General features: G+C 39.3%; 1 protein-coding gene across 4 annotated transcripts in view; it reads right to left on the reverse strand.

Annotated features, from left to right (window-relative positions):
• tsnare1 (T-SNARE Domain Containing 1) overlaps positions 1 to 16,570 on the reverse strand; it is a 265,587-nt gene that overhangs the window by 87,790 nt on the left and 161,227 nt on the right. For all 4 annotated transcript variants that reach the window (XM_047362034.1, XM_047362037.1, XM_047362035.1 and 1 more), the window contains exon 9: positions 2,069 to 2,141. In XM_047362034.1, the coding sequence (XP_047217990.1) occupies positions 2,069 to 2,141 (73 nt within the window). The remainder of the gene's footprint in view (positions 1 to 2,068; positions 2,142 to 16,570) is intronic.

Consider the following 16,570-nt stretch of genomic DNA (forward strand, 5'->3'; position numbering starts at 1 on the left):
CTATTCTCTATTACGTTTTTGAACGGTATTTGCTGCAGCTAAACAACTAAATAAAGTCATCAACTTCTGGCTAACCAATTTACATATCTGCCATTTTTATTTCTCGCTGTGATTTTGTAGTCCAAGCTCAAGTATGCCGATGCTGCAAGTAGATTAAGTCTAAATGTTCGGTTGTTGGGTGTATTAACCTAATAATTCATTACATCGTCCCCCAGTATCAGAACCTCTTTGAGGTGCCTGGTTAAATTTTATTTTTCATGGAAATGTTCCCACATCAGTGGGGAAATTCCTATTTACCCACTTCAATGAAAAGTGCTTTCAGCAACCTCTGCCAGTATCAAAAAGGACTTCATCTGATTAAGGGGTCAGTTCCGTCTGTCTATGGAAACGATAGACACAGCAAAGCGGTAAGCTGCAAATAACGCTAAAATGACAACAAACTTTATTTTAGACTTGAATCTATTTTGAGTTGATATGATGTCCTGGTCATTGTTTTGCTAGTAGTAGCATCGTGCCTTCTGCTTATGTTAGAGCTGTGTGCTGCTTTTAGCTCCTTCAGTAGATAATCATATGCATGCTTTGAATATTATTATTACATTAACAGTTTTGCATAGTTTTAGCCATAATTGTATCTCTGTATTCAAACTACAAAAATTGCTGAACGGGTTAAAGTCTAACACTCTTTGACCTGGAGGGGGCCAGGGTGTAAATTGCCTCAACAGCATTTAAAGAGACGGCACCCAAAAGTTCTGAGAAACACCTCAGAACAAGGGTAAAAGAGGGGCCTGTGGAGCTACAATAACAAGGAATTCAGACCAAAACATTCCAGTTCATCTTTACATAGATTCTTAACTTCATCACATTTATTCGCAGGATTGGCTTCTCTGCATAGCAAGTATCTTAGCACTCTTTCATGTTTAGCTAGCCTATCCTCTATAGCACTCACCCTGCATTTGGCCTCAGACCTTTTTGTTCCAAGTCGTCTGTACATGTCGCAATATCAGTCAGATTCATCTCTATTCTGGTGAAAGGAGCTTTAAGTCCCAGAATGAGTCTGTATTTTGCTGTTGGAGGTTTTGTAACTCTGCCAGCATGTCGTTATCCGTGTTATCACTAAAGTTGACCATGTTGTTAGCTTCTCCCTTGGTTTTCAGTGAAGTCCCTTTGGATATTGTTAGCTGCTTTGGGGGTTTCATCTTCAGTTTTACTTAATTTTCCATCTTTCTTGTTCCTTTTTCAGGTCGACATGTTTGTTAGATTCTGTCTTTCACATAATCTGGTATTCATTTATCCAGAAACTTACTCAAAATGCCGATTTTTAGTAGGTCTGTTGGAGCTTACAGCATGTAGAAGTTCACATGCTGTACTCGGCCATGAAGTAGGCAGAAGTTCTCACTCTTCACTACTTTTTACTTATGCTTGAGTAAAATATATATTTAAGTAATGCTGCTCTTTAGTACTATTTTGGCTACTATCTAGACATTTATCTTATTCAGCTTTAAATTAATCTGCAAATGAGCTAATTCTCCTCGAACAGTCTGAAAGTTTGTCCACCAAGAACAAAGCTAAAGACAGTAATCTCGGTTTGGATCTATTTATCAGACCTTTCACCTCATGGCAGAATTGATCTACCACCCCATCAACAAGATATTTTTCAGGTTTGTCTCTTTAGCTTCACTGTTGCTTGACATTTAGTAAAGACCAATATCTTTTGAGTGTTCTTGATTGAGCTTGATGGAACAATTTGTGACCTAGCAGCAGATCATGAGTATCTCTGTGCTAAGCTTAATTTTTTGCCCAGACTACAACACTTCAGGAAATGGAGAAGCATTTACAGAAATCAGTGTGTCTAACTGGACTTTCTCTCACAGGCCAATGTCTCTGTAATCCTGACTGCATTTTGCAGATTTTCTGGTTAAAAAGTTTGTTTTGACCAGAAGAATTTTTGGGTTCATGTTATTACTTAAGTGTATTATAGTGAGGCATCTTTTTAAAGTTTTATCTTTTCTAACTTAGTCAGTCAAGGCAAATGAACCAGCTTTAAACACACAATAAAACCATGGCTTACCTATTGTGTCTCCTTGTTCATGGACCATGCTGGCTAGATCCTTCATGATTTGACTAACATCCAGCATGTTTCTCTGCAGAAAAAGAGAAATTAGTCAGTTATTGGGTAATTATGCTGGTGAATTCAGCATCACTTTGTTTAGCATCCACTAACTGAGAAATAAGCTGTTGATTGTTGTGGTTGATGTTCAGCAGATATTGTACATTTATTGTTTTTCTCTGTATAATCAAATCAAAAAGGAATGTAAGGAATATGATTGGATCAGGGATCAGGCTAGAGCACATCACCCAAGTTCTAAAGTCATTACACTGGCTCCCTGTATCTCAGAGAATAGACTTTAAAATAAAGATTTGTTGTCATTGTGTGTTGTCAACCTTCCAGACCACTCAGGTCTTCTGGTTCAAATCGAATCTGCATCACCAGAATCAGAACCAAACATGGAAAAGCAGCATTCAGTTATTTTCCACCAATCTCGAAAAAACGTCCAGAAAACTACAGAAATGTAGAATTCCTGAGCTCTTTTAAATCATGGTTAAAAGCTCATTAGTTTCAGTCTGTAGTCCAACTTTTCTTTACTTGCCTTTATGCCATTACAATGTGCTTTTTCTGTTTTCGTTTTTTAAAGTTTTCATCATGTAAAGCACTTTGAATTGTCTTTTTGTTGATTTTCTTTTATACAAATAAACTTGCCTTGCCTCTGAACTACATGTAGATCCACCTTAAGCTGCAACTACTTCAAATCATCCTTTTGATGTTTCAGACTTGCTTTTAAGAAAACACGCAAACAAAAAAGCCATAACACCATCAGACTGTTTAGTGTTTCTTTCTTTCTTTCTTCTGTTTCCTTTTTGTGTTTGTTTATCCTCATCTATCAGAGAATGATAGTTGTGTTCCTAGGAACAAAAAAGGTACCATTTTTGCATGATCATCTAATCAAAATTGTAGTCCCAAATCTAAGGCATATTTGTCACGTACTGGACTACCAATGCATCCTGGATTCCATGTCAGTGAGATAGAGGCACACAAAAGACTACAGAATACTTCCAGTCAGTCATTAACAGTGATGGGAATAACAACATTAAAATAAACAGTGTTACTAACGGCTTTACTTTTTTCAGTAACGAGTAATCAAACGAATTACTTTTTTCAGCATTACGCCTTTACCGTTACTGACAATTAAATGGGACGTGTTATAAACTAAAGCTACTCATTGAAGCTCTTGTCATCTGTCATGGCTCACAGCCACAGGAGCTTTTTTTCTTTGGTGAAGGAAGTAGGAAGGGTCGAGACAATCGCATAAGTGATGATGATTGGCTGAAGTAGAATAAGCTTTCATTGTAAGCCTATCAGAGGCTGTGTTTAGTTTACACACAAACCACAAACGCACACAGCAGCCCTGCCCAGGCAAACTAAGAGATGTAAGCTGCAACAATGGTGGGTCTGGAGGTAAAGATTGCGTTTTCAAAGCAGAAGTACAGACACTACTTTATTCTCCTTGTGGTAAAAGGCAAGAACGTACATATGAAGTAACTATTAAAAGTTTGATGTGAGTAGACTACTTGTCCATGTAATTCCACTTTATGCAACTGGCTTGTGAAACCTTAGGAAAAAATCTAAATTTGTAGACATACTTAAATATAAAAAAGTAGCACAATAGTTACTTTCCCTGGTAACAAATTACTTTTATAGTGAAGTAACTCCGTTACTAACTCAGTTGCTTTTTGGGAGGAGTAACTAGTAACTATAACTAATTGTGTGTTTAAGTAAAATGCCCAACACTGGTCATTAAGACCCCAGAAATACTAACTACTTGTTCAATAACAATGTATGCTGTGTTTAAGCTGCTTAGCAAAATGTAATGTGAACCAAACTGTTGGTTTAAAGTGGTAAGTCAGACCTTTAGTAAATTCTCTGTGTTTTGTGAAGAAAATGACTAGTATTTTGAATAAAAAAGTAATACTATTGTCTAGATTAGACTAATTATGAATCTGGTAAAGAGTAGCAGTGTGTTGCAGAGCAAAAAATCGAGAAGTCAATCAAAAACTAAAAGCTTTTAAAGTTCTGCAAAACATTCCTGATCTGCTGGTTAATAAGTACAGCAGGTGATTTAAACATATTTTGGTCATTTTTGCTTTCTGAGAAGGCTGCAAGTACTCAGTTCGAATCCCACAAGCTGCCACCTTGGGTCCCTGAGTAGGACTCTTAGCCCTGAAATGCTCCCTGGGTGCTGCTCCCTGGGTGCTGCTCCCTGGGTGCTGCACAGCTGCCCACTGCTCCCTATGTGATGGGTTAAATGCTGAGGACAAATTTCATTGGAATGTTCAATTGCAATGAGAAATAAAATAAAGATTGAGAAGATATTTTGTTCGTGTTGCAATAGTTTTTAAAAATTTACAGCACATTAAAAACACTTTTTATTTTTTCATTTTTTTAGGCTGATACTCTGTGAGTACATTAATGGATCAGCATTACAGGAACCAGCCTATAATATTAATGATTAAGATACACTTAATAAAGAGGTCTCATTAAACATAATTTGATCAAAGATGTCAGAACCCAGGCCAGTCAGAACATTTTCATGTTTCATGTGGCTGTACAAAGAGTTTCTCAGTGAAATTCAATGAAACTTTAATAACCAAATTCTGTTCGTTTGTCTTTAATCCTAACTGCTCTGTGCTTTGCTTAACTAGAACTAATATTTAAAAAAAACTTCACAGTTTTTGTTCACTTATTCTTCTGTCAGGGCACAGAGCAAACAGGAGCAGTTCTGGATGACCGCAACTAATTCTCCACAGTCTCTGAGCTTTGAAACTGCTCTCAATATTTCTGCTCAAAGCAAATGAAAGCTTATAAAACCTCTGTCTATCTCCTGCTCACAGGTCCCCCCTCCTACTCTCTATTCCTCCATTATGGTGCTGTGCAATCACAGCTGCGTTTGTGTAGACTAACCCACTGGGCCATCCATCACAGGTGGCGGAGATTGCTGTGGAAACTGGCAGTCATCCTGTCACTTGGCAAAAAATGCTTGAATGGAGCCAAAAAGGCCTCTGGCAAACCTTGCTCTGCTAAAGACTTTTTTGAATTTACCTTTAGGCAAGCAGGTCTATCAAGCTGTAATAGAATAACAAATTTATTTTACCTGGCAAAGCACTGGGCAATCAAGGCTCATTTCATCACAATGGCAAAACAGTGTGGAGCCAATTTAGTGTCTGTGGAGAGCTGTGTGTGTGAAACACACACATATACACACCAGAGGAAAATGGCAAAGATGTTATAGGTTAGGGCCTCTGCCTAAGGGCTGACTGTGTGGCCAGGCTTGGAGCCAACAATGTGCCCTTTTCTATTTTTCATAGGCTTTAAATTCTGATAGTAGTGAGTCTAACAGCCTCTGGATACAGGCAATAGGCTTAGAACTAGGGTTGTAGGTTTTTCCATTATGTTTCCAACAGCAGGTTTATTACAGCCGGTTTCCCAGGGCACAGTATATCAGCACTATTCAGAGGTGGTTTGTTTCAGTCCTTCAGGAAAATTAGGCCAAGCAAAGGGCTAGTTTCAAATTTTGTTTATTTACTACCTGCTGAAATTATGAAGTGAAATTTTATAATGTATTTATTGAGTACAGGTCCTTCTCAAAATATTAGCATATTGTGATAAAGTTCATTATTTTCCATAATGTCATGATGAAAATTTAACATTCATATATTTTAGATTCATTGCACACTAACTGAAATATTTCAAGTCTTTTATTGTCTTAATACAGATGATTGTGGCATACAGCTCATGAAAACCCAAAATTCCTATCTCACAAAATTAGCATATTTCATCCGACCAATAAAAGAAAAGTGTTTTTAATACAAAAAACGTCAACCTTCAAATAATCATGTACAGTTATGCACTCAATACTTGGTCGGGAATCCTTTTGCAGAAATGACTGCTTCAATGCGGCGTGGCATGGAGGCAATCAGCCTGTGGCACTGCTGAGGTCTTATGGAGGCCCAGGATGCTTCGATAGCGGCCTTTAGCTCATCCAGAGTGTTGGGTCTTGAGTCTCTCAACGTTCTCTTCACAATATCCCACAGATTCTCTATGGGGTTCAGGTCAGGAGAGTTGGCAGGCCAATTGAGCACAGTGATACCATGGTCAGTAAACCACTTACCAGTGGTTTTGGGACTGTGAGCAGGTGCCAGGTCGTGCTGAAAAATGAAATCTTCATCTCCATAAAGCTTTTCAGCAGATGGAAACATGAAGTGCTCCGAAATCTCCTGATAGCTACCTGCATTGACCCTGCCCTTGATAAAACACAGTGGACCAACACCAGCAGCTGACACGGCACCCCAGACCATCACTGACTGTGGGTACTTGACACTGGACTTCTGGCATTTTGGCATTTCCTTCTCCCCAGTCTTCCTCCAGACTCTGGCACCTTGATTTCCGAATGACATGCAGAATTTGCTTTCATCTGAAAAAAGTACTTTGGACCACTGAGCAACAGTCCAGTACTGCTTCTCTGTAGCCCAGGTCAGGTGCTTCTGCCGCTGTTTCTGGTTCAAAAGTAACTTGACCTGGGGAATGCGGCACCTGTAGCCCATTTCCTGCACACGCCTGTGCACGGTGGCTCTGGATGTTTCTACTCCAGACTCAGTCCACTGCTTCCGCAGGTCCCCCAAGGTCTGGAATCGGCCCTTCTCCACAATCTTCCTCAGGGTCCGGTCACCTCTTCTCGTTGTGCAGCGTTTTCTGCCGCACTTTTTCCTTCCCACAGACTTCCCACTGAGGTGCCTTGATACAGCACTCTGGGAACAGCCTATTCGTTCAGAAATTTATTTCTCTGTCTTACCCTCTTGCTTGAGGGTGTCAATAGTGGCCTTCTGGACAGCAGTCAGGTCGGCAGTCTTACCCATGATTGGGGTTTTGAGTGATGAACCAGGCTGGGAGTTTTAAAGGCCTCAGGAATCTTTTGCAGGTGTTTAGAGTTAACTCGTTGATTCAGATGATTAGGTTCATAGCTCGTTTAGAGACCCTTTTAATGATATGCTAATTTTGTGAGATAGGAATTTTGGGTTTTCATGAGCTGTATGCCAAAATCATCCGTATTAAGACAATAAAAGACCTGAAATATTTCAGTTAGTGTGCAATGAATCTAAAATATGTGAATGTTAAATTTTCATCATGACATTATGGAAAATAATGAACTTTATCACAATATGCTAATATTTTGAGAATGACCTGTATATCTTTACTCAGCAATACTTCAGGACTTTGTCAGCCCAAAGTAATAAATAATACATTCGTATGACTATTTGTGGGTAGTTAGCACTGTAGCTTCATGAAGGTCCCAGCCCAATCCCATCAGTGTTCTGTTTGCATGATCTCCCATTTTGGTCATTTTCTGTACATACTCTGGTTTCCCACAGTCCAGAATTATGGTGGAATAAATAGCAAATTTAGATGCTCTGAGATGAGAGTGTATAAGCATGCCTGTCTGTCCTATATATCTCTGTTTTGACCCAATAAAGGACTGTCCAAGGTGCACCCTGTTCCAAGCCCCTGGATTCAGGCACCAGCATCTCACAGCCCTGAGGAATGCCTGTTGTTTTGTTTATTAACCAGATATCTACTGAAATTAAAAGGGGACTAAATCACTGAACCCTGGGCAACACAACAAAGTTTTAGAGGCTATGGAGAGCTGCATCTCAGAAAACTGCAGAGGTATCTCAGAAAATGTAGAACTTGAATGGGAACCTGGATTAGGAAGAAATATCCAAATGTATTAAAATAAAGGCTGTAGATATAAATAAGTAATTAAAATTATTCTATTTTAAACTTATCAGACACCTTTTATTTTGAGCTTAATGAAATGAATTTATATCACAAGATATCGATTCAGTGGTGGTGACGACAAGTTTATGCCCCTTTGAAAGAAGTATAATGTAACCTTTGCCTTGCAATCAATGTAACAGGCCTAAACCTAAAAGTCTTCACAGGAGGCCTGAGTGCACAAAGGTAAAGGACTTATAATGATGATTTTTCTTCAAAGTTTCCTTTTAGAGTTTTTTAAAGCACAAATTCCTTGTGATTAGGTATTCCATAAGGTCAATACATTCAGTGTTGGAAATGATGCTGTTTGGATTAGATGCCTCTACTGACTATCTTCTGATCAGGCAGCCACAGAAACCCATTTCCTTTGAACGCATGAATAGATTTGTTTTTCTGTTCAAATGGCTTTGTCTTTTTGATTTAAAAGTGTCTGAAATTAGTTTTTAGAGTCTTTGTAGGACTCATGTTTTAACTTAGTTTTAACTTTTGATTTCTTTTTTGTTTAGGAAGGTTAGACCATCATTTGGAATTATGCAGCACTCTTTTCTGTTTAGGTTTAGGCAACATGATAGGGTTTTAGGAATCCAGAACATACACTGCAGTTCCGCTTTTAAATCCTGTTTCAAATCTGTTGAAAGATAAATTGGTGCTTCTTGTATGACAAACCTGATCTCTGTCAGGTGCTTAAACAAGAACACCTTGAGGTTTCACCTGACTGAACAATTAGTTTGGAGTTTTATATTTCATCAGGGTGTAAGTGTTTACTGCAGAATGGCAAAAATGGCTGGCAACCCACCTCGCTGCAAGGATATCCTTTACCAAATACAATAACTCATTTGACTGAAATTAAGAACTCTGTCATCCAGGAGTGGAGCTGCTGCTCCTCTGATACCAAAGCAATCAGTTATTTGATCAGGTTTGTGGGCACTTTCCTTTGAAGTTTTCTGTGCTCATTCCACCATTACAGTGGGAGAAAACCATGGGGTGCACCAAGTACTTATATATATATATATATATACAGGGGTTGGACAATGAAACTGAAAAACCTGGTTTTAGACCACAATCATTTATTAGTATGGTGTAGGGCCTCCTTTTGCGGACAATACAGCATCAATTTGTCTTTGGAATGACATATACAAGTCCTGCACAGTGGTCAGAGGGAATTAAGCCATTCTTCTTGCAGGATAGTGGCCAGGTCACTACGTGATACTGGTGGAAGAAAACGTTTCCTGACTCGCTCCTCCAAAACTCCCCAAAGTGGCTCAATAATATTTAGATCTGGTGACTGTGCAGGCAATGGAAAATGTTCAACTTCACTTTAATGTTCATCAAACCAATCTTTCACCAGTCTCGCTGTGTGTATTGGTGCATTGTCATCCTGATACATGGCACCGGCTTCAGGATACAATGTTTGAACCATTGGATGCACATGGTCCTCAAGAATGGTTCGGTAGTCCTTGGCAGTGACGCGCCCATCTAGCACAAGTATTGGGCCAAGGGAATGCCATGATATGGCAGCCCAAACCATCACTGATCCACCCCCATGCTTCACTCTGGGCATGCAACAGTCTGGGTGGTACGCTTCTTTGGGGCTTCTCCTCACCGTAACTCTCCCGGATGTGGGGAAAACAGTAAAGTTGGACTCATCAGAGAACAATACATGTTTCACATTGTCCACAGCCCAAGATTTGCGCTCCTTGCATCATTGAAACCGACATTTGGCATTGGCATGAGTGACCAAAGGTTTGGCTATAGCAGCCCGGCCGTGTATATTGACCCTGTGGAGCTCCCGACGGACAGTTCTGGTGGAAACAGGAGAGTTGAGGTGCACATTTAATTCTGCCATGATTTGGGCAGCCGTGGTTTTATGTTTTTTGGATACAATCTGGGTTAGCACCCGAACATCCCTTTCAGACAGCTTCCTCTTGCGTCCACATTTAATCCTGTTGGATGTGGTTCGTCCTTCTTGGTGGTATGCTGACATTACCCTGGATACCGTAGCTCTTGATACATCACAAAGACTTGCTGTCTTAGTCACAGATGTGCCAGCAAGACATGCACCAACAATTTGTCCTCTTTTGAACTCTGGTATGTCACCCATAATGTTGTGTGCATTTCAATATTTTGAGCAAAACTGTGCTCTTACCCTCCTAATTGAACCTTCACACTCTGCTCTTACTGGTTCAATGTGCAATCAATGAAGACTGGCTACCAGGCTGGTCCAATTTAGCCATGAAACCTCCCACACTAAAATGAAAGGTGTTTCAGTTTCATTGTCCAACCCCTGTATGTATATGCAAACCAGGGCGCTGGATCTCTGGGTTTTCCTTCAGGACCTGTTACCCCTGTTACCTGTGCACTCCCCTTTATTTTAAAATAGTGAAGTCAACGTCCACCTTGGCATATGTCACAACCTTACAGAAAATTTTATCATGCTTGATGTTCCACCGTAGCAGATCATAGAACACTTTCGCATGCCTCACCAAAGTCTATTATCGTCTTGTGTGCATCATTACAGTGAGCTCAGGCACATTTTTTTAGCACTGTGAGAAAAGTTTTTTTTTTTTTTTTAGCAATTTTGTTTCTTGTTTCTTTTTCTGAAAAATCCAACAAAAAGCCAGGCCTTTATTTTTAGAAAGTTTAACTTGGAGCTGCAATAGCTCCAGGGGGCAGCTTTTTACTGATAACCAGGGTCTTCGCCACACATGCAAAACCTGAACTTACTCGCCAAGAATCAATAAACTGTCCTGGGGCCTTTGTTGGATGCTCCCAAACATTATGGTCTAAGTCTAAGACTTCCTCAGGGCCAAAACTGACCTCCGAACCTCTGGCACTAGTCAACAGTGCTGCTGTTTGCTGCTAAGAGTGACTAGGAAGAAAACCTGAACAAATGAAGGGCTTTGGGTGTCTTCATATTTCTTTGAGAGCCAATCTGAAATTCAGACATCTTTTCTGTCTGACACCAGCATCGCACCAGAGACAACAAACAATTAAACTAGAGGCCAGGAAGGAAAATAATCATAACAAACCTGGTGGAGCATCTGATTGACACCTCAGTCAACATGCCTCATGTAGCTCCAGCTGTAAGGATTCGTCTGATTCAGTTTGATATAAACACTGAAGAAGCTGCAGCTCAGCTTAAAGCTTTGCAACCTGTGCAGATAACACGGTGAGTGAAAAGCCATGTGAAATAGTTCCAGCACAACACCTTGTCTGGCTGATCAGTTTTAAGATCAGCAAGACTGCTGGTATTTGGCCGCTTTGCAACCAAAAGGTGTACAGTTTTACCTGTTTATATATTCTGAGGCCCAATTTCATTTCAGGGGTTTTACTATTCATTACAGCAGGAAAAAAATGGTATCCTAGAAAGTGCATTAGACAAAGGGTGACAATTTTTTTCTTTAGAATGATTGAAGTTTATAGAGACGGACATCATTGACAGTAAAATATGAAGTTTTCCATCTCTGAGCAGTGATGGAAATCACTGCAATCCGATGTGAATGTTTTCTATTGTGCCTGCAGAGGGAAGTGTGGCACAGCAGAGTACTCCTGTCAGTGTCTTTAAAGGGAACCAGCACCACTAAGAGCCTGCTAAACACACAAGTCAGCTACGTGAAGGCAGAAAGCAGACAGACTGCAACACCTGGCAGAGGGTTGGAGAGGTTAAGGGTGTTTTCACATAGTGGTTACTCTCATGCAAGGACCTTTGAACCTGGTAGGGACCGGAACCATCTTGTTTGCATATATATATATATATATATATATATATATGAAGAGGTGGGAGAGCAACACAAATGATAAGTAATAAGAATTCCAAAGCCACATTCTGTTATTGAATGCATCGCTGCGTCTAAAAAAATAAACAACAAGCCAGTTAAGAAATGTATTGGCTGACAGAGTCATGTCACATAAGCCAGGTTTTACTGCAATCAATCTTCCTTATAGAGCAAAGTGCTAGTTTACAACTTTGTTTGATAAGTAGCTTTTACCTACAAACAGAACTGAAAAATGTACAGATATTTCAGAACAGTTTCAGCTAAAGGTGAGAAGTGGACTGCCTACCCTGTAGCCAGCGATGAAATGATTCTCATGAATAAAACCATTTCTACTGCCCCTTTATTGTTCCAGTCTACCAATGTTGCTTCCAGTGAGTGATTGGAGCCTCTGATTCAGCGAACACGATCCTCTCTACAGATGATGGTGTTTTTATTGTTACTACTCCTGTTTTGTTCTCACCCAATTCTGGCTGCTCTGACAGTGTTGTTGTTTGCTGCACATTTTGGAAAACCTTTACCTTTAAAAGTCACATTAAAGGTTGAGGCTGATTATTGGCCTGAAAGTTTATGTGCTTGCAGGATGCAGAGATCTTGATGATGGTGGATGTTTTGCAATTAGCACAGGGTATGACAGAAAAATAGCAGTGTTGAGGTTGACGTGTTTATTAATCGGTAGGGTATTTTGTGTGAGGTGATTTTGTGTGAGATGTAATACAACAATGTTGGCGGCTGTCCTGAATTTAGTAAAATCATTGGAAAATAATAAATTTTTACATATATAAATGTTTGATTTAACTTTTTGGCAGGAGAGGTATGTGACGCTATGTTTTAAAATTGGCAAAACTATAACATACAGATTGCCAACATCTACAACAAACTATTTTTGTGCTGCTAATATTACGTTCGACAGTATATTACAACAGTATATGTTCGAACTCTTAAAACATATACTGTCAAAAAAACAACAGAACCCGATGAGTCTCCAACAAGAATTAAAAGATACAGGGAGACAACTTAATCAACAAACATATTTGTGTCTTATATGGTTAATATCGATTGGCCAATTTGATGTGAATTGCGTCAAGCAAGATAAGAGAAATAATCTCATAAGGGCAGATGACCAACCTGCTGTGAGTAGCACAACAAAAGTTAACTAACTAACAGTCCAGAAAAGCAAGGGCCGAACAGAACAGAAGGAAAAAATCAGCAACTGGATTATTTATTATGATGCAATGTAACAATCCCTTCATCTTTCTAGCAACACAGAAGAGGATCTGTTTGCTTTTCCTCGTGTTCCAGCCAGTAGCACACGCAATTTCCTCATTTAAATAGGGCGGTCTGCACCTGTTTTGCACCTTTATCCATTGCACGTGCAATCTTTGAATATCGCATGTAACACGCCCCCTTATTGCACGTGCAATTTATTTATAGTACACGCAAATTAGCATCTGCTATTTGGGATTTTTGAAGATCTGGCCCATAATGTTATAAAATGATCAAATACCACCACAGTCGTATCCAACACTTCGTAAATAACATCACCGACACTTATTAGTTTATTAAATAATATTAAGAAACACTAGTCGCTTCTACACTGGTCTTTTATAAAAATGCTACAAAATATAAAATCCCCTTAACAGAGTCTGAGCTAATGAAGCACACACGGTTTCATTGTGAGACTTTCTTACAGCAGCATTTTTAAAGATTTTTTTTTTTCCATAATAACAAAATCAAAATGTCTCTCCAGTAACCATGGACAGCATAATCCAGAGGTCAGTGTTAAATCAGATTGGAAAGCTGCCGATTTTCTCTGGGGCGGTAAGACTGAGGGAAACTTAGTCTTGGTGACCATTTCAACAGTTCCTTCCACTCCTCTTTACTGAGAAAATATATTGTTCAACATGGGAAGAAAATCAGGTCATCCTTTAAATGTCGTATGTAGTTTCTCTAGAGTTTGTAGGCCTGATCAGTGACAAATATATGGTACAACATATAAGCAGGAATACCAACTGTGGAACCAAAAAATATGACAAAAATAGTTGCCTATACTGCACGAAGAGCTATTCCTGGGTTTATAATTAGCTTCCATAGAGACATAAAATAAGATAACATTTTCTAATAACAATTTGATTTTATTATTTTGCAACACTTCAAACAGTCACTAGTATATTAGTGACTGGAGCTTCGTCCAATTTTATTATTTTACCAAAACTCATGTACAGAAGTCAGAGTGCTCTAAAAGGTTATTTAGGAAGTACTGATAAGACTTTGGGGACATTTGATGATGAAAAAAATATTCATCTTGGAATCCTTTCAATATAGAAAATCGAGTGTATGATTTTATTTAAATGCTACAGGAGTTAAAATAACTGTAAAAATCTGTAGCAGCGCAGGTGGTAAAGAAATACGTCTGACGATAACCCCGGTCCTACACAACACTTGCATTAACTACTGATGGGCCTTACCCATTTTAAATATGTTCCCTGCTCTGATGTATACTGGCGTAGTTGGTGGGCTTCTTTTACCTAAAACCTAAGCACAGCAACACCTTGTGAGGAAGGAGTCCCACCATTTTACTCTGTGTTTTCAATGTGTTTAATGTGATTCCTAAAGGAATAAACTGTCTACTCTTTTTAATCATGTGTTTGAATTACACAATCAATGATTTTTGTTTAATTTGTTACTTGTAAAATGTTTATATTAAATTACAGTACCTATACAGTAACAATTTCAGATGTTAGATAATTTGATATACTCAAATGTCATCTAAACACACTTTAGAAGACAACAACAGATCCAATTCATATCTGTATCTTTAAATTGATCTAATTTATACCAATAAAATCAAATATCCATATTCAGTTCCATAAAATGCATCTTAATCATAAAAATAAACAATACAGTTGCATTCAGCTGATCCAGTAAGCCTAGTTGATATGACGTTATCCATCTAAGGGAGTCCAGCTGTTGGAATAATTGAATATAGATTTATCTTATATTTTCTCCTATTCTTTAACTTGACTATTTGATCTCATAACCTTTCATGATGTTTGTGTGAGTAAAGGATGTGTGAGTTTGTCTGCAGGCAAAGGTCATAAATGGTGCTGAACTAGCAGAGAAGGAAGCAGTCCAGTTGAGGAGGTCATAAAGATGAAGGCTGATTACACTGAACAAAAGGCACAACTGACCCTACAAGTTAGAGGAGACTGTGGGAATGTGTTGTTAATGTATAAAGCTGTTTATGACCTGTTTACGATGCAGTTGTTGTTTTCCCCCATCCTTTAGAGAACAATGTTTTTGTAAACTAGGGACCCCCGAAAGACATTAAAAAGAGGAAGCGGTCGGATAGGCTTCAGAGCGGTGCGAGATCTGTAACTGGGCATATCTTGACCGTTTCTCCTCGCAAAGCGAGTAAAAGAAACTAATACTTTGTCTCTCTTTTCTTTTTGTGTTGTTATAAGTATTGTTAGGTTGGTTAAACCTGACACCAGCTAATGGCAGCAAGCAAACGTGGTGACAGAGGATAGGGACGACTCCGTTTTAAAGGCTCCCACAGAGTCGGGTGTACTGTGAGCAATCCAGACTCTGAGCTCACTGTTTTTGAACATTTGAGATTTCATAGTCCAGCCAATCACCAATTTCCTACATTTCTTTCTGACAAATTCTTACATTTCCCAAACTTTCTGCCATGGGGTCATTGGAAGAGGAGGAGGAACTGATTTCCCCTGTAGCTTTGGAAAAACAACAGAAAAGAAGGTGGTATGTAAGGCCATTAACCCAGACTAGAGACAAAGAGGAATACAACCTCTCAATGCGGCGCAGAGAGGGCCAAGGACACTGCGCGTCCTCGCAACTGGTTCCTCGGAGCAGTGTGTCACATATAAAACAGTTCCATGTGGAGACCTTTTCCCACTGAAGTTGACCAAAGTGCTGCACCCATAAAAGGTCCGGAAGTATGAAAATAAAAAGGAAACTATGCAAGAATACCAGCAAAATTCTGTAAATGAAAATGAAAAATGCAAAAAATTTAGTTTGGTTTAACTGACGGGATATAAAAATTTGATGTTTAGTATTTTTAAAGTATGACATGCTGACTGCAGCACGAAGATGGTTAACACTAGAACTCCCAGAATTCTAACACTACTAGAACTCCCAAGCCCATCAATTTGACGGCGAGCATTCTGGATGCGAGGCGGTGATGATGTAATCACATTACATTGGTCAGAATGCTACAGGTTTTCTTGCACGCTATAAAATTATGGTTTTGACAAGAATCAATAATAGTATTTGATCAAAACCTATTAAGTTTTATTATTATTTATAAATAGTACTGAAAAATAATACAGAGTAGTGGGTACATTTAAAAAAAAAGCTTTACTAATCTGACCAAAAGCTGGACAGCTCCATGTTACGCCCCCCTTTCACTCCGCGGACATAAACTAGTGCTAAAAATGCCTTCAGCTCATCCACACTCATGTCTGAGGAGGAATCATCTCCCAAAACTCTGTTAGCCTCAGCAACAGCACAGCCCTGAACATGGATGAGCATTTCGGCGTCCTCCAAGCAGAGGAAAGCGGTCTGGGCATTTTGGATCTGGCTCTGTCAACGCGTTCTGGCTCTGACTCCTCCCTCTACTTTCTTCCTCCCCTACCACTGTCCACACAGTCAAATCCTTTCCTATCTCCTCCTCCTTCCCAGGTGTGCACTCGTCTTGCGATGAAAACGCTGTAAACCGCAGAATAGATTGTTGTTAGTGGGCTACTATATCTATGACCTAACTTATTGTTTATTTCTATTTCCATTATTAGTACCTTGTTTTTTAGTTTCTCTCCTGCCAGTGAGCTGGTTTGCTGGGTTTATAGCTGGGCACTGGGCACCAGGCTCGTCTCCCTGTCTCTGAACATGTGCT

Source organism: Girardinichthys multiradiatus, chromosome 3, assembly GCF_021462225.1.
Source record: "Girardinichthys multiradiatus isolate DD_20200921_A chromosome 3, DD_fGirMul_XY1, whole genome shotgun sequence".
NCBI lineage: Eukaryota > Metazoa > Chordata > Actinopteri > Cyprinodontiformes > Goodeidae > Girardinichthys > Girardinichthys multiradiatus.